Source organism: Mandrillus leucophaeus, unplaced genomic scaffold, assembly GCF_000951045.1.
Source record: "Mandrillus leucophaeus isolate KB7577 unplaced genomic scaffold, Mleu.le_1.0 Scaffold27, whole genome shotgun sequence".
Classification (NCBI taxonomy): domain Eukaryota; kingdom Metazoa; phylum Chordata; class Mammalia; order Primates; family Cercopithecidae; genus Mandrillus; species Mandrillus leucophaeus.
Window position 1 is genome coordinate 6,615,495 of NW_012102809.1, and position 26,147 is coordinate 6,641,641.

The 26,147-nt window shown below is 45.0% G+C and overlaps 1 protein-coding gene across 2 annotated transcripts in view; it reads right to left on the reverse strand.

Moving 5' to 3' along the window:
• The window catches only part of F13A1 (coagulation factor XIII, A1 polypeptide), a 167,260-nt gene that overhangs the window by 16,065 nt on the left and 125,048 nt on the right, over window positions 1-26,147 (reverse strand). For both annotated transcript variants that reach the window (XM_011984597.1, XM_011984598.1), the window contains 3 exons: window positions 21,931-22,084; window positions 14,121-14,408; window positions 7,074-7,234 (listed from right to left, as the gene is read on the reverse strand). In XM_011984597.1, coding sequence (XP_011839987.1) covers window positions 7,074-7,234; window positions 14,121-14,408; window positions 21,931-22,084 — 603 coding nt within the window. The remainder of the gene's footprint in view (window positions 1-7,073; window positions 7,235-14,120; window positions 14,409-21,930; window positions 22,085-26,147) is intronic.

Genomic DNA, 26,147 nt, shown 5'->3' on the forward strand with positions numbered 1-26,147 from the left:
CTCTGTCACCTAGGCTGGAGTGCAATGGCAGGATCTCGGCTCACTGCAGCCTCTGTTTCCTGGATTCAAGTGATTCTCCTGCCTCAACTTCCTGAGTAGCTGGGATTACAAGCACGCACCACCACGGCCTGGCTAATTTTTGTATTTTCAGTAGAAACGGGATTTAACCTTGTTGGCCAGGTTCGTCTCAAACTCCTGACCTCAAGGGATCTACCTGCCTTGGCCTCCCAAAGTGCTGGAATTACAGGTGTGAGCCACTGTGCCCGGCCTCTCTGATAATGGTTTTGAAAGCTCTAGGCATTTGCTACAGTTTATTTACAGAGTGGGCACCAAATAACTATATGAAGAATGGATGAATGCAAGAATGACTAAATAAAGAGATAAATAAAAACTGGAAAGTCATTCAGCTAACGGACAAAATAAGTAGAAAGCAAATGCTTACTTTAAAAAACTCTTGGAAACAGTCAGTTGTCCTCATTTTAAAAGTTTTTTTCGAAAAATTTGGAGACACCTGTTTGCTTATGCTTCCAACTTTAAAACTCACATGCATAAAAAATGGTCATGTTTTCTCCTAGCAAAATTGTTCCTAGTTCATATGAGAAAATTAGTTCTATCAGTGCTTGCTGACATCCTGCAAAGGCTGCAGGACTTTTTCCACGTGAGAATACCACAGAAGTGCTGGCTCCTGAGCTGCTTTAGAATGGCAGGTACTGAGTAGAGATCATTGAAGGAACATGTGAGCATCTCCTCTCTCCCCCGGGCCTTACATCAGGATCTCCAAGGCGAGCCTTCCTGCATGAGGAAGGCCCCATTCCACAGGGAATGCTGCATACACTCAACACCTGGTGACCAGAGATTCAAGAGATTCCATGCCACTAGGTGAGGGCCACATTCAGGCCACTGGCCCTCTTCAGTCCAGTGGCCCACACACTGCTCTAAGCAACCCCCAGGCATTGATGGGACTACGGAGGAGAAAGAGAACGTTTACCAACAGCTACTAGGTTCAGACATGGGCCATGCATTCTCACAAACGTTGCTACAGATGTGAATCCCAAGGCTGTGTTTTATATGTGCCTGTACTTAACAGGAGGAGCAGTATAATCATAGTGTATTCACTTTGCAAAGGGTATACCGAAGTTCAGAGAGAGAGGATGTGTGTGTGTGTGTGTGTGTGTGTGTGTGTGTGTGTGTGTGTGTGAGTGAGAGAGAGAGAGAGAGAACAAGCAACACATGGGAAGGCAGAGAAAAATCCTATGTCTGATTGTAATGAAATTTTCTTTTCTCGTCAAAATATTTTGATAGCATGGGGAAAGAGACGTGTGCTCATTAAAGTTTAATGACTGTCTCCCTCTGCCTGTTTCCATGTGAGGATCACACATTCTGACTCACATATGGTGGGTGCTGGGAATGGTTGACTGGGAGCACAATTGAGCCCAGTCCCCATCTTTATCACCACAGGGACCAGTGAAATCCATGACTGGGTCCACTGGGATGCACAAACAGGAAGCCACTGGCCTGCTTTGGTTGACAGTGACTTGAATTCAGACATGTGAGCCCAATATTGTTCCAGATTGGCCTAGATTTGCTCTAAAGGGGAATCAGGTAAGAACAGCTGGAAACTAGCTTTTAGGAAACTCTAGTTCCAAGGCTGAGTTGGGTACTTCCTGGAGAAGACAATGCTTTGGGCAAAGGCTTTGAAGAGAAGGGAGTAAGAAAAAGTGGCTCTGACTTGTGGGAGAGCGGAGTTGACGATCGTGTCACATTCCTACTCTAGAAACTCCCCTGAAGCCTCTTTGTTCACAGAGTTGATGATAAAGCTCTCATCCAAAATTGTAGACTCCCCTCAACATAGCCCTAAACTATCTTTCTCAGGTTACCCTTATTCATCCCTGCTCCCAGCCTCCACCCCAGCCAAGGCACGCTTCTCACTGCTCCACCTCCCTTCTAGCCCTTGCTAACATTTTCTTCCTAGCATCTGAAGGGATCTCTCCATCCATCTCTACTGGTTGAACGTTATCCGTTCACTGGGGACCATTCATCTTTCCACAGTCTTAATTCTTGATGTCCCACACCACTCAAGTGTGGGTGATCTCTCCTCCCTTGAATACAAAACTCTCTGCAAAGTCAATGACTGCCTCTGCTTTGTGTGATAGTTCCACTGTAGCCCAACAGCTGCCAGCACAGACTGGAAGACCAGCACAGTCAGGAAGACCTGGGCCAGAAGTGTCTCTCCTTCCCTCAGTAGGCACGTGATCACGGGCCAGTTACTAATAAACAGCAATAATGGCAATAACAGCAGCAACCAACATATATAGGTGTGCACTGTGACTCAGGCATCCATTGACTCATAACATACTCACAAAGACCCCAGGAGGAGAGTTACCATTGCTTTTGACTTACAGATGAGAACGCAGAAGCCAAGAGAGGTGAAATGATCTGTCCAGGCTTACACAGTTATGATGTTCAGAAAACAAGCTTTAAACTCAGATAGTTTGGTTCCAGAGCCCATGTTCTGACCACTGTGCTACAAGGCACTGCCTTCTCTGGTCCTCTCAGTTTTCTAATCAGTAAAACAGAGGTTATAGTAACGTCCTCCTTGTAGGATGGTAGAGAGGGTTAAATAAGATCACGGAAGAAAGGCGTTTAATAATGTAGTGCTTAATAAATCATAGCTGCTGTCATCATAATCACCAGGGGCTGGTCCCAACCCTTCTCGTGACTGAGCTGAGTAGGAAGGGCTGTGGTCTCCTCTCTGTCTCTCACATAATTGCACCCTGTGCCTGGCACATTTGCCCACAACAACCTTGAGGCTCAGTCAGTTGTGTGTCCATCCAGGCTCAAAGAGGTTGAAAAAGGGTGTAAGCGTTTTCTTAGAATTTAGAGAAATATGTCCTATGTAATTCTGGACCTCTGAGCCATTGTGGTTTTGTACTTTTACTGCATTTAGCTCCCTTTCCAAGTCCTCATTGTTTAAAAACCTTTTATTTTAAGTTCAAGGTACATGTGCAGGTTTGTTGTATAGGTGAATTTGTGTCATGAGGGTTGTACGATTATTTTGTCACAAAGCCATTAAACCTAGTACCCATTAGTTATTTTTCCTGATCCTCTCCCTCCTCCCACCCTCCATTCTCCAACAGGACCCTGTGTGTGTTGTTTCCCACTATATATCCATATGTTCCCATCTTTTAGCTCCCACTTATAAGCGAGAACATGCAGTATTCAGTTTTCTCTTCCTGTGTTAGTTTGCTAAGATAATGGCCTCTGGCTCCATTTGTGTTCCTGCAAAGGACATGTCCTCATCCTTTTTGATAGCTGTGGCTGCATTGTGTCCAGTCTACCATTGATGGGCATTTAGATTGATTCCCTGTGTGTGATATTGTGAATAGTGCTGCAATAAACATATAAGTGCATGAATCTTTACGATAGAATGATTTATATTCCTTTTGGGTATATACCCAGTAATGGGATTGCTGGGTCAAATGGTATTTCTGTATTTAGCTTTTTCAGGAATCGCTACACTGTTTTCCACAAGGACTGAACTAGTTTACACTCCCACTAACCATGTATAAGTGTTCCTTTTTCTCCACAACCCCACCAGTACCTGTTATTTTTTGACTTTTTAATTATAGCCATTCTGACTGGTATGAGATAGTATCTCATGGTGGCTTTGATTTGCATTTCTCTGATGATTGGTGATGTTGCCAATATCCAGCATCTATAAGGAACTTGAACATGTTTACAGGAAAAAAAACAACCCCATTAAAAAGTGGGCAAGGGACATGCGCATATACATGGCCAACAAGCATATGAAAAAAAAAGAGCTCATGGAAGCTATAATTCTTAGCAAACTAATGCAGGAACAGAAAACATAATACCACATGTTCTCACTTACAAGTGGGAGCTAAATGATGAGAACTTATGAACACACAGAAGGAAACAACAGACACTGGGGTCTACTTGAGTGAGGAGGGTGGGAGGAGGGAGAGGAACAGAAAAGATAACTACTGGGTACTGGGCTTAATGCCTGGGTGATGTAATGATGTGTTCACCAAACCCCTGTGACACGTGTGTATCTACATAACAAACCTTCATACATACCCTCAAACCTAAAATAAAAATAGAAAGAAAGGAAAGAAGGAAGGAAGGAAGGAAGGAAGGAAGGAGAAAAAATAACTCAACAATCGAGTTTTGTTTTATACAATTAATCTGACTCCTCCCCCTAGGCCTCCTTTGGAATATTTCAACTTTAAGTTTTCTTATTACTGTCCTCTCCCCTTTTTTTCCCTCTTCTCCTCTCCATTCTCCCTCTTTTTTCCCTCCTGTCCCTTCCTCTTCTTTCCTGTTCTCTCCTCTTCCCTCCTGTGCCCTCCTCTTTCCTTTCCTCTTTTTCTCCTCTCCATCCTCTCCTCCCCTCCCTCCCTCCTTTTCTCCTCTGTTCTCTCCTCTCCCCTCTGTTCTTCTCTCCTCTCCCTCCCTTCCCCTTCCTCCTCCCCTCCCCTGCTGTGACTCTGCATTTCACATCTCCGGGAAGCTAGGCAGGTCCCCAGTCCACAAACCAGAGCTTCTGCACCCAGGCCCTCTCACAGCTCTGTGACTCCTGGGTGGTCCTTAGGGTGTGGGTGCTTTACCCAGGAGCACTTCTACTCAGTGTGGATTTAGGTTATCCTTAGAGTTAGTAGGGCTAATGGTTAAAGAGCAGTTTATGGGATGATGCCCCATTCCACCTTTTTGAACAAACTTGGCATGGACAGAAGCCAGAATTTCCATCTGTTTCATGCTCTCTTCCCTATCAAATGTCCCTACTTCTAAATAAGTTTCCTCCAGGAGCAGCATCTCTGATTCCTTTGTGGAACGAAACACAAAACAAAATAACTCTCCGTTTAAAGTACTCTCTCCATGCCCAGGTCTGCTAACTTGTGGGATAAGGTATTCTGATTGTGCTCCTTGGGAATTAAACTGCTCTTTAAGTAAGCCCAGAAGATAACTAACAAATAATCCTTCAAATTAATAGTGCCTAAAAGATGAAAGTTATCAGTTTCCTTCATACATCCGGTTTATTATCAGTGGTGCAATTAAATTCTATTTTCTGCTGTGGTTTGAGCACTTCACAGCTCGGGAAGGCTCTCTCCTGAGACCTTTGCAGGGACAGGCCGTCACTCCATAATTAGGTACACACGCAGGCCTTGCTGCTGGTGGGGAAGGTTCAGGGTTGAGCTCATAAATGAAACCTGCTCAACGGCCCACAAGGGTAGCAAAAGCTGCTTCCACCAAGTGGCTGGGACAGGCCTGCAGCAGGGGCTGCCACATGTCTGTAGGAAGAGCCAGCTGTGAAGAACAACTTCCGGGTTAGGGCATCCTGCACCTTAAGCAATTAACCTCATGTTCTCTTGGATGACGGTATCTCTGCAGCAACCCTAATCCCCACCTCTCCATTTTGCATTTGTTTCTGACTTTGCCTGCCAACCCTGCACATCCTCATTTTCATTCTTTCTTTTAAACCTTCCTGTGCAGATAATGCCATGGTGGGCTGTGGGCCGTGACAGAGGCGAAGGAACCAGAGACATGACAATGTAGGCCTTTGTAGAAAAGAACGGCCTGGTGTTCTGCTCCCTGATGGGCATTACATGCCTGTGAGCTTGGATGGGCCTTGCCTTGGGGTGTCTCACTGTGTCAATCACACAGGACCAGACCATAAGAGTAGTTGAAGGAGCTGGTTCCCAGCGCTGCTTTTGCAGCCAGCCTGCTGGGGTTGGAAGCCCAGCTCCACCGTTTGCTGGCTGTATGGCCTTGGAGGAGCTATAGAACCTCTCTGTGCTTCAGTTTTCTCATCTGTAAAGGGATGCCAATACTCTTTACCTTGTGGGGTTGTTGGTGGTTGAAAATGCACCCATGTAAAGTGCTTTAAAAACTGTCTGGAGCCCAGTAGTTACCCAAGGAACACTGCCATGCTGAAGGCTGCACAGCAGCCATTAGCTTTCCAAATGATTCATAGCAAAGGATTCATGAGAAGCAAGGACTACCCTCACCCTGCCCACCTCTAGGACCATTAAAATACGATCAGCTTTATAAAGCTTTGATTTATCTACCACTTTAGAGCAATGTAGTTTAGCAGGATCTGTGCTAATTGCTCTCAATCACTTCAAGAAGATTGTTCTCCAGAGACTAGGGAAGGGCTCTATGCCCTGGATAAGGGCTGCATGAGATGTCACTTCTCAGGGTCCCTGCCAGAGGCCTGGGTTCCTGCTTCAAGGGCAGGAAGGTGTCTTGTGGATTTAACCACAGAACCCCCAGAAACTACAGTGGTGAGTCTGAGAAGTAGGAGCACATGGGCTCCCACATTTGTCTCCCACTCTCATCCACCCTCGGCCTTCCTCTGCCAAGTCTCCTGAGCCACTTGGGCAGAGATTTCTGGTGATCACTGGAGAGGCACCATGAAAACTACTGGTCAAACATGCAAAAAAACCTATGGTGACAGAAGTCAGAAAAGTTATTATCTTGGTGATGGTCCAGGGGGTTATTGGCTAGAAAAGGCATGAGGGAACTTTCTGGGGGTGTTTGAAATCCTCCATTTCTTCATCTGGCTCGTGGTTGCAAGGCACACACACATACAAAATCATCATCAAGCTGTATATTTTGATCTGTGCGATCTACTGTCCACAATTATACCTCCATAAACAAAATTACTGTGCAAAATGTTGCAGGCAGTTTATCTACCTCTTATGGCATGCCTGACCCACTTTATTCTGGAGACAATGAAAGTTCTAAGTATCTGTAGCCATTACACATCTTTATCTTCCTCCACAAGTGTGTTTATACCCACAGGTTATATTTATATCTGCAACCACATCTATATATTTAAATCTGGAGAGGAGAGAAAAGTGTTATATGTATGTGTCTATATATAGGGCAGTTTACTTCTTTCAAAGAACAGGAGGATCCTAGCACTGGTATTTTTTTTTTTTTTTTTTGAGCAGGACATTCATTCACACACACACACAAGCACACACATGCACACATGAACAGTAAGTCTGTGTGCCTTTCTCTCTGTTCCAGGATGAGACGCTAAGACTGACCTTGATGATGAGCTTAGGGATGGTCAGCACGGTGGACTTTTGCTTAGCCAGAACATCCCTGGTCTCATTGATGCGAGCTGTGACAAAGAAGTGCAGGGACGCTTGTTCCAGCAGCTGACCCATGTACTCGCCGGCTTGGATCAGTACCGCCTCTTTCTTGACTGGCAGGAGAAAACACACACGGGCCTGGCATCAAGACTTGAGACAGCATCTACTTTACCTTTCCCCAAGTTTCCCCATCCTTCCCACAGTAGCCTGGAAGCCACCAGGAACACAGCAAAGGTAAGGGGCAAGTGGAACGAAGAGTCAATTGGGGATAAGCTGTCCTGCTTCTTAGGTAAAGAATGTGCTAGAAATTTAATATTCACTGAAGTCTTACTGGAGAAAATGTGTCAAACCTTCCAAACAGTTCTTTTGCTGTTGTAAAAGAAATGCCATGGAAAAGATGTGATTTTTGTGGCAAAGAAGGATCAACGGGTTTTAACGGTGGCTTTGATTTGGGCTGGGATCATCCCAAAATGGAACATGTGGGGTGCTGAAGTCCAAGGCCCCTATTCCACGCGCGATCCCCTTGTGAAATAAGAAGTGTCTCACCTAGGCCATGGGCCACACTCAGACAAAATTGTCAACTACATAAACATTGTAGCACTCCACATTTTCTCTCCAATCTGATATCATTTTTTCTATTTAAGATTTTTCTATTTAAGAGAAGGAAGCTGTTGAAACCAGTTTCTACCACAGGCATTCAACTATCTCCAAACCTCTGTTTGTGATTTAGAAGACCTCTGTGCCAAATGATTGTTCTCTCAATGGAAACCAGTCACTGATGTCAGATTTCTAGGTCCTGGGGACAAGCCAACGAGAATGGCATTTGGAGGATGGGGAGTGGTCCTGGCTCCCCTCCAATTACCATCTGGGCTGAGGATGGTGAGTTCTATCTTGTGGCTCTGGCTCACTTTCTCTCTCTAACTCCCATTTCCCACTGTCCAGGATTCTAGAGAGCAATGGGCAGTTTCTCTGTAGGCTGAGCCCAGGTGTGCACTCGCTGCTACCCGGTCGGAGCCAGATGCCTGCATGAGCCGACAGCTGGCAGACCCTGCAGGTGAATGGGTGACTCATTCCTCCATCCCCAGCCGCAGGGAACAGACTCTATGAACCTCCACAGACCTGAATGTCTTTACTGCTTTCATTCTCAATTTCTGGCTTTTGCCAAAGACTTCTCCTTTCTGTGGAAGTTACTGAAGGAAACAGCTTCATGGCCAACAATTCGAGTGCAGAGGATAATACATTTTAGTCTGCTGTATGGAACAGCAGTTTGCAGGAGCGTGGAGTGCCTGTGGATGGGCATGCACCAGAGCAGAGAGCAGGGCCCCTGACTCCCCACTGGCTCGAAGGTGTGGGTGCATTGAGCCATGTCCATCATCTGTAGAGGAACTCTCACACCTGTGCTGGATCTGCAGCAACTGGCTCTGGACCTTGAAGACCAAGAGGCTGGGAAGGCCTCTGCCTTGGGCAGCACTTCTATTTGGAAGTCTCTTTCCGGATGCGTAAGTGCTATGCCTGCTTCCAAGACTTCAGATTGAAGAGTCCTCAGTCTTGGCTCTATATCACAATCACCTGGGGACCTTAAAGACCGACCAAGCTGGATCTCATTCCAGGCCAATTAAATCAGAGCCTTGGAGGACCCAGACACCTGTATTTTTAAAAGCTCTGCAGCTGACTCTGATGTGCAGCCAGGGTTGAGAAGGGCCACTCCAACAACCAGGGGCATCCCTGTAGAATCAGCCCTGCAGACAGCCTGGGTTCCAGTGGAAGAGATGGCTTTCCAGTCTAGGTCTTTGCTGTTCCTCCTGTGGTCTGCAGACCTGGGAGCTTGTTACAGATGCAGGGTCTCTGACTTCTTACTGCACCACTGAAGTCAGGATCTGCATTTGAATAAGATCCCAGACAATGCCTATTCAAGTGTGAGATGCTCTGAGAGATGGGAGGTTCTAACAGCAGAAGGGGTAAGTTAGGGCCAGAGTTAGGGTGAACTGAGGACTACCTGGATTTTAAATTGAAAGGCCTGCATCCTGGGAACCCCATCGATCCCTGGAAAACTAGAAAGGTTGGTCATCGTAGACTAGTAGTTGTCAATAGGGAGCAATGTTACCCCCAGGGGACATTTGGCAATGTCTGGAGACCTTTTTGATTGTCACAACTGGGGTGGAGGGTGAGTTACTACTGGAATCTGGTGGAAAGGGGCCAAAAATGCTGCTAAACATCCTACAATGCACAGGATAGTACCACAACAAAGTATCCAGCCCATAATAATGTCAATGGTGCTGAAACCAAGCAACCCCGCATACAGCAGGTGGATTATCAGAATGTATTGGTCTATTTTAGGAAAGCACTAAAGAGCTAGCTTTGTTGGCTTGATTTCTGGAGCAGAGCTGTTCTATTTAGAGCTGGTTCTTTAAAGCTGTGACCTTGCCTTGACCTTGGCCCCCAGGTCCTGCCTTTTGGAATGACCGGCTCTTATTGCTGTCTTTGGACCTACGCCTGGACCCTGCTTCCTCCGTGACTCCCCTTGCGATTAATAGTCTAGATGAGTGAGGTTCTGGCCCTCTATTGGTTACAGCCTCAGATGAGCATAAACGGTCAGTTTGTCGTGTCTCTAGATAGAATGGATGAAATGGCAAGGTGGAAGGCCTCGAAGAACCTGCATTTTGCCTCTAGCTGCCTCCAGTAATAACAATAATAAAATGACTTCCCCTGGCTATTTCTAGAGGACTGTATTTGACCACTGGATTTCTTTTGGCTAGTGGGATATGACTTCTTTACAGAGGCTCTTGCTATCTTTATAATCTCGGTATCAGGACCCTCTCTTCTCTGAGGCAGAGCACTCCCTAAATCAGAGCACTAAAGAAACCAGGCTGTGCTTCAGAGCCCAGGAGAACAGTGCTTCTGAAATAGTATGTTATGTAAGTGCTGTGTTTTGCCGCTGCACAAGAAATTGTTCTAGATAAAGTTGATTAAACGTGGCAAGAGAAGGAGGAATAGGTTTTCGCGCTGTGAGCAGTGGGGCTGGGATGCTGCCAATATCATTTACGGTGTCTGGGGAAAGCCAAGGGAGACACAGACTGGAGCTGCCTCATCTCTTTTCCAAAAAGCGAAGAAAACTAAATATAGCCAAGTGGAAATGATAGCACCTTTGAAGGTATGGAGAGGTTTAAGTTATTCAGATCTCCCAAGCTGATTCTAGCACACGCATTCCCTTTAATCATCGATCTGGAAAGTATGCCTCCCATTCTACTTGGAAAACTTTCTTTGCAACAGGGGCATCTAAGAATGCTTGATCAAGGCCTAAAGTTATGTGGCTTTTTGCAATATACTGCAATTTAATTTATATTTCAATACACAATTTATTGCTCACAGTTAATGCCACCTGCCTGCAGGGCACAGGAACAAAGAGTCCCCAGTTCCCTTCAAGTTATTCAGGACAAGCTGGGGCTGGCCAAGTGAGTGGGAGATGTGTTCCCATGGACTCAGGTGGAGGTTTGGTCAGCTGTCCCTAGGTCAGTGACTGAGAGAATGATATCATTCTGCTCACCCATACAAGCTCGTTCTTGAATTGGATTAGAGAGGGGAGGGGAAGGAGATTATGAGACAGGACACTTGTGAGGTGGGAAAAGGCCTGATATTTGGTTCTTTGTCTAAGGATCTGTGCTAGACTCCAGGTAACGGGGGCACAAGGAAGGGAACTGGCCCACTTGGGGCCAAGTTTACACTGAACTGGCTCACTGTCACTGCTATTATCTGTCTACTCTATTATCTGCTTCGCCTCTCATTGCTGTTTAGGGGCTTGAACACATCGACTCATCTTTCCAGCTTCAGTTTCCCCAAATGTAAACATGTTGGCAGTTACCATTTACTGAGAGTCTACCATGTGCCAAACGTTTCACATTTATCACTCATCTGGTTTCCTCCACACCCTCCTTCTCTAACACCACATATCCAGTCCATCAGCCAATCAGGCGGGCTCCACCTTCAGCACATGCCCAGATCGGACTAGTTCTCGCTGCTTCCATCACTAGTATCAGCACCTCTCAGTGTAGCCACTGCAGAAACATCCTACCAGTCTCTAACCTTCAGCCCTACTTCCTCTTTAGTCTCTTCTCAACACAGCAGCCAGTGGTCTTTTCAAAACCTAAGTTAGATTATGCCACATTTCTGCTCAAAACTCTCTAAAGGCCCTCAGCTCACTGAAAATAAAAATCAAAGACCTTATAAAGGCCTACAATTCTTTATATGGTCTGCATCCAGCACTGCCTCCTTGCCACCTTTGTTCCTGTTCTGGCTCCTTCCTGCTCATTGAACACATCAGACATGCTCTGGCCCCAGGGCCTTTGCACATACAGTTTCTTCTGGATGGAATGCTCACTTCTGACCTTCAGTCAGGTCTCTGTTAAATGTCACCTTATTAGACAGGTTTTTTTTTTCTGACCACCTCCACAAGTACTCCCTGTTTTCCTTAACCTGCTTTATATTTTTCTATTACCCATATAACTATACTATAGATTCACTTGTTTGTTTGGTTTCCCCATGAGATTAGAAATTCAGTAAGAATAGGCATTGTTGTGTCTCCAGTATAAAACAGAACCCGGACTTGCAAGCACTAAATAAAGGTTTGGGGAATGAATGAAGAACGCTGTGGTGTGCGTGCTATTGTTCCCCTTTGCAGATGAGGGGAGAGAGCTCAGAGTGCTTAAGTAACTCGCTCAGGAAACATAGCTGGTAGGTTACACAGTCATCGCTTATATCCAGAATTCTCTATTTGCAAAACTCTCTGAAATCAAATGTGGCTGCCTGTTTTAAACAATCCCCATGACTGTTGTCCTCTTTAGTCCTTTACACTGACTATTCTTTTCCATGAAAATTACCTTTACTACCCTAGGAATAAGAAAAGCGCCAAATCTTTCAGTTTCAAAAAAAAAAAAAAAAAAAAAAAAACAAAAAAAACCTTATAGTGCCTCCTGAGTTCAGATGATTCTCCTGTCTTAGCCTCCCAAGTAGCCGGGATTACAGGCATCTGCCACAATGCCTGGATAATTTTTTGTATTTTTAGTAGAGATGAGGTTTCACCATGCTGGCCAGGCTGGTCTCGAGCTCCTGACCTCAGGTGATCTACCCGCCTCAGCCTCCCAAAGTGCTGGGATTACAGGCATGAGCCACCACGCCTGGCCCCACTATAGTGATTTCTTAATTGTTAGTTCTATTACTGAAGCTAGGGAGATTGGCTTCCTTCAAATTTGAGTAAGTTCCTTGGAATCAGGATTTTTAAAAATAGTTTCTCATTTTTCTGGGAATATTTTCCGAAACCTCAGCAAGGGTACCATGATCTGTGATGGCCACAAAATCCAGAGAGCTTGAGAGCAATTGAGACTTGTGGCTTGGCCATCCCGGGGAGTGTATTAGTTTTGCTTGCTTTTGCTTTGTCAAAATTATTATTTGTGCACTTTTCTTTCCAGTGCTGCACGTCAGGCCAACAGAACTTGGTGCCCCAAAGCATCGAGGTCCTTTGCAACCTGCTCTAACTCATGCTCTGCCTGGAGACCAGTTTCTTCCAATTGACTCGTGTTGCCCATCGTGTGGTCAACTATTGTGTCCACCAAATATGAACTTCCTAGGAAATGTGATTTTTTGAGATTGTGATCCCCAAGGTAAGCTGCAGCATGTGGACCCTGATCTTCTTAAAATATTCTGTTTTAATAGTGATGAAAATGCTTGGAAGGATGTGTATGCAAGGACGAGAAAGAGGCCCCGCAAGAGATGGCAGAGGTAGAAAACCCCTTCATAAGCCCCTCCTAGATGACATTTATTTGTCTCCAGCCTCCTTTTTTTTTTTTTTCTTTTTGATACGGAGTCTTGGTCTGTCACCCAAGCTGGAGTGCAGTGGCATGATCTTGGCTCACTACAACCTTGGCCTCCCGGGTTCAAGCAATTCTCCTGCCTCAGTCTCCCGAGTAGCTGAGACTACAGGTGCCTGCCACCATGCCTGGCTAATTTTTGTTTTAGTAGAGATGGGGTTTCACCATGTTGGCCAGGCTGGTCTCGAACTCCTGACCTCAGATGATCTGCCAACCTTGGCCTCCCAAAGTGCTGGGATTACAGGCGACAGCATTTTTAAGAAGCGGCCTGTGTGCAGCGCGTAGATCTTCCTGCCTTTTGAATGGGAAAGCAAAGCACACCATTCATTCTGGACGGCCCCCAAAAGACTTCACTAACTTGGGAGACAGGCATCAGCAGAGGGCCTGTGTCTGAGATGGATCATTTAGATCCATGCTCCACAAACTCTCCTGTACACTCCAGTCCCCTTGGGATCTTGTCAAAACATGGTTTTTGATTCAGAAGGTGTGGGGTGGGACATGAGATTCAGGATTAAAAAAAAAAAAAAAGCCAGATGCTGATGCAGCTGGTTCATGCACCACACTTTGAATAGCAAGAAGTTACATTTAATTCTCACGACTCAGGGGCTCTAGGCTTTGAAAATTTCAATGCTCACTTCTGTGCATGAGATGTGAAGATGAAAGTGGAGGCTTCTGGGCCGAGCGTGGTGGCTGATGCCTATAATCCCAGCACTTTGGCAGGCCGAGGTGGGCGGATCACCTGAGGTCAGGAGTTTGAGATCAGCCTGGCCAACATAGTGAAACCCCGTCTCTACCAAAAATATAAAAAATTGCCGGGCATAGTGGCAGGTGCCTGTAATCCCAGTTACTTGGGAGGCTGAGACAGGAGAATTACTTGAATCCGGGAGGTGAAGGTTGCAGTGAGCCCAGACCACACCATTGCACTCCAGCCTGGGTGTCAGAGCGAGATTCCATTTCAAAAAAAAAAAAAAAAAAGTGCAGGCTTTTGCAGAGTAAGTGAGTTCTCCCTGTGAGGCTCACACTTCTGAGATATTGGGGGAACTTTAACTTTGATATGAAGCTATAATGGGCATTAACACCTAGCAAGACAGGGGCCAGACAGCAAGTCTCAAAGAGAACCACACCATTGTTAGCTTACAGGACAAGGGCTCCAGCATCACGTCGAACGTCTCCTTCTTGAATTCTGCCTTCGAGACCCCGGTGTAGAAGGTGATGTTGGCTGACAGATAAGCTGTGATGGTGTAATGGTTGTGGCTGTTGTTCCGGAAGGTGATGGTGAGCCTGAGGTCTTTTCCCAGCACGGCATTTTCCACTTCAAAGTCCATGTCAACTTTGGACCTCGATTTCATGACACCCTCTGTGTTGAGGGGCTTTTTAGCTCCGTACATCAGGGCAGTTTCTAGGGCCAATCTCTCTTCTTCTTGACCTGGGGGAGATCCAGAGATAATGACAGGGAAAAATACAATCCACCAGAGAGAAAGTCACATTAATGGATGCACTGTGTGCTGCACTTGTTGGGGTGCTTCTATAAAACAAGCTTCAGACCTCCCCAGGAGGCAGGTGCCATCACTGTTCCTATCTTATAAATTCTGCAATGTCAGATTCCCAGAGAGTCAGTGACCAGCCTAGGCTGCGAGTTAGGAGGTGACAGTGTTGGGATCTATCCAGAAAGGGGTTTCTCTGGGGCCACTATTTCAGGGGGTGGGAGGTAAAATTGGCAATGTCTATCTCTTCTTAAACTGTGGTGTCAGTTTGCTTGCCTTCCTTAGTCCCAGCCATGTGGCTAGAATTTGGGGACCTCTAACAATTGGGAATAATTGCCTCTTGCCATTCCACCTCCTGCAATGTAACTTTTCCCTCTGATTTGTGAATCCCCTCTCCCAGTAAGACCTGTCTTCCTCATCTCTCCTTCCACTTGGGCCTGTCCCACTTGCTCTTTGCTGAGCTGACCCTTGAGGGCTCCTGCCCTGTTCTTCCCTATCTTACTCAATTGCCATTGCCCCCAACGCCCATGCTGTGGCAGAAGGCAGAAATCGTTTTTTACCAAAACTTGCATCCCCCAGTCCCCAAGGATGCTGGGCTCTGGCAAGACGTTAAAAAGGCGACCCTGACCAAGGTGCACAAGCCCTGTCCCCAGATCCCTTGGAGGGGCACTAGTTGTCCAGCGCCTCCTAGAGATGTTCTCCACCTTCATTAGCAGATTAGAGGTTCTAAGTGAAGCCCAGCAGCAAGGACACCTCTTTGCTTTTCTTTACACAAGGTTTCCCAAACTCATCTGACACTGAGGGCAGTTTTTTGAGGGACATCTATTGACATATGGTGGTGCACCTAAGTTCTAATGCAGTTTGAGGTGTATGTGCTGCTTTTATGAAAATGTTTTGTGCAGGGTTTCCAAAGTGGTTGTGATGGAGATGAAGGGAGGAAGAGGAGGATAGTAAGCTCTGAAAGAAGAAAAACATAGCTTTGTCTAAGTGAGGAGGCAAAAAATACAGATACAAGTCAGGCCTCAGAGGGAGCTTGTGCCTCAGACACTGAGAAGCTGGGAGGATGGTCCTTACAGAGCCTTGGACAAAAGGCTTTGCCTTGGGGACAGGGCTTGTGCAGATGTGAGGGATGGTCGTTATCCTCTTTTCCATCCTAAATACCTTTGGCTTTATGTTTGTGCATCCCTAAGGATAGAGATGAGAAGATGAAGGCAAATTCCTTGGCTTGTAAAAACTAGGCTTTAGAATGGCTAGTGAAAAAAAAAATCACTTTAAAATAAGAATCCTACGTTTTATAATTATGCTAGTTTAAAGGTACTCTCTTCTACTTTATCTAGTTCATAATGAAATGCAATGGTGACTGAGAGGTCAATGAATCATCACAACCCTCACTGAGGGCTAGCTGTGTGCCAAGCACCGGGATAAGTGCTTATTGTGCATTGTGTCATTTGATCCTCATAACAACTCTACCAGACAGACACCATTATTACCATCACTTTCCTCGTTTGTAAAATAAGGGTGTCTACATCCTAGGTTTATCAGGTGAATTAGAGGTAGTAGATATATAATACATGGAAGCTACTCTGCAAAGACAGAGAAAATGACAGAAGGCATTGCATACAAATATGAATGTGTGTTTGTGTGTGTGTGTGTGTGTGTATTAACGATTTCCCTGATTGTCAAGACTGCAAGAATGTGCCAGGAACTGTTAGTCTAGGACAAGCATCGGCTAGAGAACACGGAGGGAGATAAGAAAAAGGGAAGTAGGGGTGAGGACAAGGGAAGTGCGGTGAAATATTTTAGCAGAAATCATCTGGCCAATAGATCCATGAGAAGAGAGCATTAATGATGATCACTTTGGATGGGGGCCAAATATGCATTGAGGCAAAATGCAGGAGGCAAATTCGAGCAGCAGGAACATATCAGAGAGGAGCTGAGCTGGCCAAGGTGAGGGGAATGGGAGAAGAAGCCTTGAGGGCAGCTATTAGCAACTTCACGACCTGGGTGAAGGAGGAACCTGGAGCTTCCTTCCTGGGGAAGCAGCAGCCTCTGTGAGCAGAGACCGCCAGGCAGAGGCAGGCAGGCTGGGGCTGTTCCAGGAAGCGCAGACCGGGAGAGGAGAAAACAACTGCAGGCTTTCCCAGAGCCTGGCAGAGTAATTCCTGTTTCTCTACAGTTATGCTCTGTGCTCTGGCGTCTTACATAATTCAGGGCCACAGGCAACATTTTAGTGCTATGAAAGATTTATCCAAAGCCAGATTTTATTTTCTGAGATTCTTCTACAGCCTCTGGGTGCAAAGTCAAAAATATCTTTCCATTAACTAGGATGTAATAAAAGAGCCCTTTTACGTTGGACGAAGATTCTTCTCATTGTTCTGGCTTTAGCTCCGCTGTCACCTCCCCTGTCCTCCCCCTCTTACCTTGTGTAATATGTCCCCAAATTCTAGTTCTCTCGGCTCTCCCTAACACATACCTGGCTTTATTTCCTCTTCCTTGTCACAGTACTAGTTACTATGTGACGTTATCTTCCCTGCTGGAATGCAAGTTCCATGAGAACAGAGACATGATATGGCTTGTCCACCTCTGCATCCCCAGGCCCTGAAACCCAGCCTGGCACAGAGGATCTGAAGGATTGAGGTTTGGAGAAGCACTTTGCTTTCAGCCAGAGATAAAATTTTCCTCTTCATAATGGCCCAGTTTAGGACATTTTATGTTCAACCAAGCCCAGCTGTGAAAGTGCCTCCCCAGTAACCATTCATTCAAATCATCTCACGCTGTTGGAAACTCCATAATGTTCCAAACACCGTGCTAGGCACTAGGCACAGAGGAGAGACACAGACTTTCCCTCACTGGTGCAGAAGGAACAAGTGAAGAGCAATCCCAGCACAGATGTGTTCACCACAGATGCTGGGACGAAGGTTGGCCTGCAGTGCATGGGGACAGGAAGGGGCGTGGGAGGCTTCTCGGAGTTTTTGGAGTCCTGGCAAGGCCTGGGAGGCAGGGGGAGCTTGGCTTGTTGGAGGAACTGCTAGCAGGTCCCTGGCCTCTGCATATAATACCTGTGGGGGCATGCTCAGCAGGTGCAGTCACCAGATGCCAAAAAGCCACTTAGCAAGAGGCTTTGTGAGTTAGGACTGGATGCCCTGGAGGCCACAGGGAGAGAGGGGGTGGGGGTTTTAAGCAGTGCTGGAAGAGGCTCAGGTTTTTTTGTTTGTTTGTTTGTTTTGTTTTGTTTTTATGCGTTTATAGAGTTTTTAAAGAATTTTTTATTATACTTTAAGTTCTAGGGTACATGTGCACAACGTGCAGGTTTGTTACATATGTATACTTGTGCCATGTTGGTTTGCTGCACCCATTAACTCATCATCTACATTAGGTATTTCTAAGGTTATCTCTCCCCCCTTCCCCCACCCCACAACCGCCCGGTGTGTGATGTTCCCCTTCCTGTGTCCAAGTGATCTCATTGTTCAATTCCCACCTATGAGTGAGAACACGCGGTGTTTGTTTTTCTGTTCTTGCGATAGTTTGCTGAGAATGGTTTCCAGCTGCAGAGGCTCAGGTTTATGTTTCAGATATTACTTTGGCAGCAAGGCAAGGGCTAGACTGAGGAAAGGAGGGCCTGAGGAAGTAAGGTGGAATTGGGAAGCTAGAGCAAGTATTTTTCCAGGAGAAAACTAATCATAGGCCAAACGAATAGGAGTAGTATGGCAGGAATAATATAATTACTAGTAATAGGGGAAACATTTATTGGACACTTATTATGTGTCAGGCACTATATTAAGAGTTGTACACACCAGATAATGTTTAATTTTCAGGCTATGGAGCTGGAGGGGAGGGGATGCATTTGAGAACGATTTCAGAGGGGACATTTCGAGGATTTGTTGCTTGACTCATTCTTAAGTAGCTAAATTTGAGTGGATGGTGGTTCTCTTCACCAGAGTAGGGGCAGTGGGAGAAACAGATCTGAGGTGAGGGAGGGAGTGAGAGGTGTCATTTGGGAAGTTCCAAGTCAGGTTTCTGTGGGACATTTAGGTAAAGTCCGGGTGGAGACGCAGACATGGGGTGATCAGTATATACGTGAACATTAACACCAGCTATGTGGGAAGAACTTCAGGTGGGTGGGAATGGAGTTCAAGGATAGAAGCCTAGAATGAAGTGGCATTGGAAGGGGCTGAAGAAAGGGGAAAGCTTATAGTCAAAAAGAGATGGGAAAAGAGGGTCAGGTAGGAGGGGGTGGAACCAGGAGAAAGTAACATTGTAGAAACAAAGAGAAGACAGAATTGCAAGGAAAGGGAGTGAACAATAGCACCAGGAAGTGTAGGAAGGTCAAGTAAGCTGAAGTCTGACAATTGGGTGGTCTTGGCAACCTTGAGAACAACTTCAAGGATGTGCTGGTAACAGAAATCAGGACAGAGTGTGCGCGGAAGGAGTGGAGAAGCAACACAGCAGGATGCAAGTCCAGGCAGCGCTCCAGGACGGCAAGGAGGCGAGGAGGAAGAGACAGTGGTGAAAAATATTTTTGTAATTTTTTTTAAAACACTGCAGACATTTGAGCCTGCTTAAATGCTGATTGGAAGGAGACAATAGAGAAGGAGAAGTGGAAATACCAGTGACCCTGGGAGCAAAGAGGGAATGGGATCAACACATTGTCATCAAACAAGATATATTGATTGCCACTGGAGAAGTCTTCAGAATTCTGGTTTTCAAAGTCTTATTGTTTCTTAATTGTATATCTCGAAAAAAGTTATAAAATTAATAATAAGCTTTAGTAAGTTGAAGTGAAAATGATCTTTCCATGATTTAATTCATTAAAATAGTTAATTCCTAAATCTAGTAATAATTTGTTTCCTGTGATTCTACTCATTTCCATATTTTGGTGTCTACACTCAGCATTTATGGATCAGAGAAATTATAAGAGATTCAACGGTGAGAATCAGGGTGAGAATCAGATGGTAAGAATCAGGGTGGGAAGCACCGAGCCACGGATATGATGAGTCCTCACTGCATGCCAGTGGCCAGTGGCGGCTATCAATCCCTCTGTCCCACCATATTCAGAGGCAGTCTTGCTGTTCTTCTCAAAACAACACTCTACGTGGTCATTTTCAAAGTTCCAGTTTGAAATGTATATGCCACCCTTGATTAAGGAACTATCCACTTGGGGTCAACTCCAGCCCAGAAGCAGGATGAATTGTCTCTTACAACCGTCTGTGTGGGTTTAGGGATTCTTCCAGTTGGACCAGACCTCCACACTGTCCCTCTCCCTCGGCCTTGCCTTCTTGCTAAACTCCAGAGGCCTGGACCTCAGATGTCTTCCTCATGCAGTGCGGACACATTTTGTTTTAATTTGGTAGCCACCCCCAGCCAAGCCCCTGACTCCTGTTTCGTGGACTGGGTTTTGGTCTTTCCTCTCATGGCATCTGATTCTGTCCCACTCCTGAGTTGGCCTTCACTGTCACCTCCATGCTGACAGCTAATGGCAGCTGTGCTCAGCTCCGTGGTTTCCACGGGACATCTGTCATGTGGACAGCTCGCTTCCTGCTGCCCCTAGCTGCCTATAGGTGCAACATTTGTTCGCTACTCTCTCGGGTCAGGACTTCCTCCGAATAGGAGAGTTCTCACCACAATCTCTACCTTACTGCCTTTTCCTGGGGACCTCTTTCCCCAGCTTCACCTGCTAATTCTTCTGTGTTCTTTGGGCTTAGCGAGCCCATCACTAACTTCCTCCACGAGGCCTTCCCTGACTGCCAATCCTTGGCTGGGAGCCCTTCTCTGCGCCCGGCAGCACCTGTCCACCCTGTGCCAGAGCAATTCTCACCCAGCACAGTGAGGGCTGCCTTCTGCTTTTCTCCCCAGCTGGATGGGAAGGCAGGGCTGTGCATGTGTCCAGCTCTACACAGCACTGGAAGATGGCAGGTGGTAAGAGCCAGCTGTCGTGTGGATGAATGTACGAATGAGTGGATGTTGCAGCTAACTTTTCTATGAACTTTCTTTTTTTGTTTTTCCAGACCTTTTTTTGCTTATAACTATAGTAAGAGGGCATTTCTTGTTTGTTTTGTTTTATTTGCACTTATATTGTTTTAAATTTTCCTTTAAGGAAAAATCCAAATGACAAAAAACAAAAAACAAAAAACACCTTTGTATCTGTGTTATGCAATGGATGATAACCAACAGAAAAGGAAAATGAAGCATTTCAAAAATACAGTGAAAATTCACTAGTTCAGATAACAAAAATTCTGACTTTCTGAGACTATGCACAAGTGTTCTCAATTCAGCAAGCTTCTTCTTTATAGTGCAAATTACTTTTGTAAATAAGAGCAGGGCGACTGTCTAAAATACTTAAAACAAATTCTGCACTCCTTAACACTTCATGGATTCCAATGAATATTTAGGTATATGCTAATTACTTGTCATTTTTATCCATTCACTAAAGTAAATACTCCTAAGAACCTCTGGCAGTGAATCATTTGCAAAATATATTGCATGTTCACCATGAAGACACCCACGGTCCTCCAGTTCCTGGCCACTGCTGGCCTCGGGCAGCTTAGTCTCCAGTTACTGGGCATTCTGAGCCTGCAGGACCCTAAACGTACAGGGCTGCTTCACGCCTCGTAACTTTGATCATGTTCCCACTGCCTGGAAACTCCTGTTTAGCTTTCTTTAACTGAGGTCCACGACTTCGCTTCTCAAGTCTTTCTTTCTCTGAAACAGTTGGACTAAAGGTCCCTACTTTTTGTTTCCAAAGACCCCTCTGCACAATAATCCTATCACTCAGACCAGGACAGGAACTGGATCCTGCTCACTGCTGGGATCTCCAGCACCAAACCAATTACAGGCATAGAGTGGACACTAAGCATTGATTGAGATAGAATTAAACTCAGTAGTGCCATTTGAAACATTCTATGCAATAAAAGTCAACAAAAACCCACCATGACATTATTTTATAATTGAAACTGGCCTTCGGCCTAATTGTCCTGAGTTAGAGAGATTGTATTGTCCTATTAATATTGTATTATCTGCTTTGTAGTATTCCATGATAATGTAATGGAACAATGTATGTGAAAATCACTGGTAAAGTACTAAACAAATGTGAAGTCGTTATTTTAATTTCTATTATTGAACTAAAATTATGTTAGTTACACAGTGTTTTCTAATAGGATTATTTAAAATTAAGGTTCTTATGAGCAAGAACATATTCTATATTCTGTTAAAATAGATATGACTTTAAATCAAATCATTTCACAAGCCATGTGAATGAGAATCCTGCCCAAAGCAAGCTAGCAAAGAAAACTACAATGAAAAATTACATATGTGATGTGTCTTTCACGCATGAAAGTTTATACTTCTGCTGTTGCTACCAAATGCAGCAAATGCTAGCGCATTCTCTGGAACTCATCTCTGAGTGACAATGAATAAGTACTAAATGGACTTGGGCAAATAAATCTTCATTCAGTGGTAGTAAATTACCTTCTTGGAATTTGTAAGTATCAGTAATATCCATCATGCCATCTCCTCCAATTTGTTTGGTCACAATTAATTTCCCAATGTGGGTGGCATCCACATTTTCCACCACATGAGTGCCATCTTTCTTAGCTGTAATGTAAATGAGGTCGCTGTTGACCTGAAAACAGGAGAGGAGAGCATTAGCCATCATCACATGTCTGTTGTTGCTAAAGTCTTTAACTGTCCATAATGCAGTCGTCTAGAGATCTCTGGAGCTGACACACCCCTTTCTTCAACAACATTGGATTTGTATCATAGGACCAAACAGATTTTGAATATATTCTAAAGGCGAATCTACTTTATTTAGCAGTACTTTAAATAAAATTTATTTGAGGCTGAGACAATACATTGCCTAAGAAGCAACCATTTTTCTCTCTCCTCTGTCTTCCTGATAAGTCCTACCTCCCATGGGAGAGAAGACAACGCCATGCCGCCATGCCACCATGCCCATCGCTTGCTTCCCTGGACTGCTTTTGGGCTAACTGTGACTATGTGACCAACAACCAGGAGGAAGAGGAAGTCTGCTAGGTGACTTCTGGGAGACATTTTTCCCCTTAGAAAAAGGAGAGAGGTACACGCATGAGTTTGCCTTTCCCTTTCTGCTTTCAGGTGTTTGCAGGTGAAGAGAAGGAATACTTGAAGCTGCTGTGGCCATCGTGAGACAGTGAACAGAAACATGGCCGACAATGAGAAGGTGGCAGAGTAGAAAGCTGAGAGGCTTTTGGGTATTTAGGTGATTTAATGATGCTGTTAAATGCCTAAGCCAGCATCAGGACCACCTAATTCAGGATTTCTTATATAAGAAAAATAAGTCCCCATCTGTTTCAGCCACATCAGTTCTGCTACTTGAAGCCAAAAGTATTTAAATTGAACAATAACATTAAATGATCTAGGAGGAACTCAGTCTATTTTCTATTGGTCCAGCCACTAAAATGTGCTATTTGTGGGACTTGGAAATAGTGTCTTGGGGCCATGCTGGCTGCCCCCAAGCTCTCCCAAGGCTCTGCTTTACCACTCTACTTTCTAGAGACAATGACTAATGTGTGCCTGAAAGCTGACTCTACCAGAGTCTTTTATTACATATTTTACAATCACTTTCTTGAGAATTCCATTTATTATCATGGAAGCGGGCAGGAAGCATGAATTGTACTGCTAATAGTCATTGATGTATTTACTAAATGTTTCCCAAGCTCCTCTCCAAGCCTCAGTTACCCACTCTTTAAATAGAGTGACAATAACTCCTTCTTCATAGGATGATTGGCAGAATTAACAGAAACAAACACACATACATTACTTATCACAGTGTCTGGCATAGAGTAAATGCTCAATAAATGTTATTGACCATAATATATTATTTAATAGTATTGCCAGATATTGTTCAAGGATTCAGAATCCTAATGATGAACAAAATAGATTTGATCTCTGCCCTGATAGAGTTTATGCTCTAGTAAGCATGATTCTGTGCATCAGAGTCACCTGGAGAACTTTTTTAACAAAATAGATGCCTGATTAAGGAGGTGGGACCTAAATCACGTGAGGCCCTAAAGTCATTATATTTTACAAAAGGTCTCACACAATTCTGTTGGACAGTCAGGCTTGAGAAGCCCTGTAATATAGTACAATAAGTACCATGAAAGAATAAGTACAAGATACTCTGGACATGGGGCAGTGGGGTCAGGGGTTGGCTAGATAGCAACAGCCAAGGTGAAACCTAGATGGCCTTTGAGAGGAACACTAGATTTGCTGCAAGAAACCTGGGTTCCCATAGTGGGTGTGTCCTTGTAGAAAGTGCATGTTAATCTCTATGAACTTCAGTTCCTGATTCTATAAAATAAAAATGATTAAACTTGTTCTGCCAATTTTATGGGAGCATTTTAGGTCAGAGTGAGATAAGATCTATGTGAACATGACTTGTACATTTCAAAATTGAGTAAAAAATATAATAGTCATCATTAGGTAATGGGGAAACTCGAAGATATATCCCTAGGTTTTAAAGTTGAGGTTAAAGAGAGCAATTTTACTTTCTCACAGAATGTTCTGAGTGCACATGAAATTGGATTTCTACTAAAGAGGAGATAGCCAACATTTACTGCATACCTACAATGTTTCAGGGACATTTTATAAAGGATTTAGTTTGAACCTCACAACAACAAGCCTGTGAGGTATGTATCGTAACCGTATTATGGATGAGGGCACCAAGACTCAGAACGGGGAGGCAGAGTGTTTGTGGTTTCATGGCTGGGAGCTGGTGGAGAAGAAGCGCAAGCCCTGGACCAGCCCATAGCCCGGCCCTTGGCCTTCACAGTACACTGCCTCTCCTACACCACCCTGCGGGAGCATGAGCACCAGCTTGAGGGGTGAGATGGTTCCACGCTTGTGGCTCAGATTTCTGAGGCTGATAAACGGTGGCCCTGCTCCTCAGCAGAGCAGCCAGAACTCGGTGGTGCTAGCCACATGCTGTGAAAGGCTGAAATGTGAAGTCAGGAATCAGGACAGGAGAGGACACAGCAGATACCTGTGGAATACTAGTCATTCTGGAAACTGAATGAACTGCCTGAGAATTCTGGCATTCCCTCTGGAGGAAGCCATGTAAGTACAAACGGCGACCTCCTCCACTTTCAAATTGTAGCAACAATAATGATAAATATCATCTTAAGCCTTGTAACAGCTTATGATTTTCCAGGGAGACAAGCTAAATATGAAAGTGGCTAGTTCCTGCCGCCCCCCCACCACCTTGAATATGGTTTCAGAAAAACATGTAGGCTAAAATCTCAGGACAGATCAACAGCACTGTCCTTTGTTGAGAGACGAGAGGGGAAACACCAGTATGGGGTGGTTTCTGTATATGTATGTTGGGGTGGTATGTGGAGGGAAATTATTCTTTCCAAGTGACATTAGAAAGCTTTCTTTTTGGTTTCAGCCTGTAGTGGAACGTTCCTCTCTTCTGGTTGTACTAGAAAATCATCTAGGAGCTTAAAAAAGCATCACGATTGGCCCCACCCAAAATCAATTGACTCTCTGGGGTAGAACAGTAGCTAAGTTCAGAGTGTATGGTAAGGAATATTGGACTTAGGCTGTGTAGCTTTGGATGAATTATTGAATCTCTCTGAGCCTACCTTCCTTGCAGGGCTGGTGGATAGATTGGTACTACTTGTGAAAGCCCTACATTTAAGGCTAATTTCTCTTCCTTCTTTTGAATGTAATATAATGTTAGTGATCACCTTTTTCTACCCCTACACTTGAAGAAGTTATTGTAACACAAAACCTGGGCATTGGTGCATGGAATTGGGTATTCTTTTCACAACACCAAACCCTTGCCTCTTAAGTACAGGCACTTCCTACATAGTAGCCTCTACCATTGGTCAGGGCCATAGGTTCTCAGCACAGGTGGAATGGGAAGGAGGCTCGGGGGCTGCTCTCTGCAAATGTCCACCCAGGCCCATAGAATGTGAACATTTGTCCACAGGTGGCAGAAGATATGCTCTTCACCACTGAGGCTGGAGATGTGCTCTTGCTTTCAGAACCCCGGACAGAGTTTGCTTTGGTTTGTTCATTGGTTCCCAAGTGGAGATAACCTCATCTGCATGCTCCGCAGAGAAAATGCTGCTCCTCAGAGGGCACATGGAGGCAGTGAATGCCCTCCTGGACCAGGAGGCCTTCCTGGTGCTGGACTCTAGATCCTGCTCTCAGCAATGAAGACACAACAGCTTCTACCTTCATGGAGCTCATATGCTAGAAGGGAGAAATGGAACACACACTAAGGTAGGAGGATGAAAACAACAGGGCAGATGGTGATATTTTAGGTGGAGTGGGGTGGGGTGAGTGAAGGCCTCTTTGAAGAGGTGACCAGAGCAGAGACTTGAGTGCAGAGAAGGAACAAAGCAGGCAAAGCATTCTTCCTCCATAGAGTGAAAGATAGTGAGGGCAGCTTTCCTAGCAAAAGGAACAGTATGTCCAAAAGTGCGGAACCAAGAGGATGTGTGGATGCTTTCCAAAGAGCAAAAAGCTCAGTATGACTGGAGGGAAATAAACAAGGGATGAAGTGGAAGGGAAGCCATGGAATCTTGTAAGAATTTACGTTCAATTTTATTGTAAGGGTGGCAGAACTCCACTAGAAGGGTTGGAGCAGGAGTGTGAAGTTTTTATTTACATTTAAAGAATAATTCTGGTGATCTGTGGAG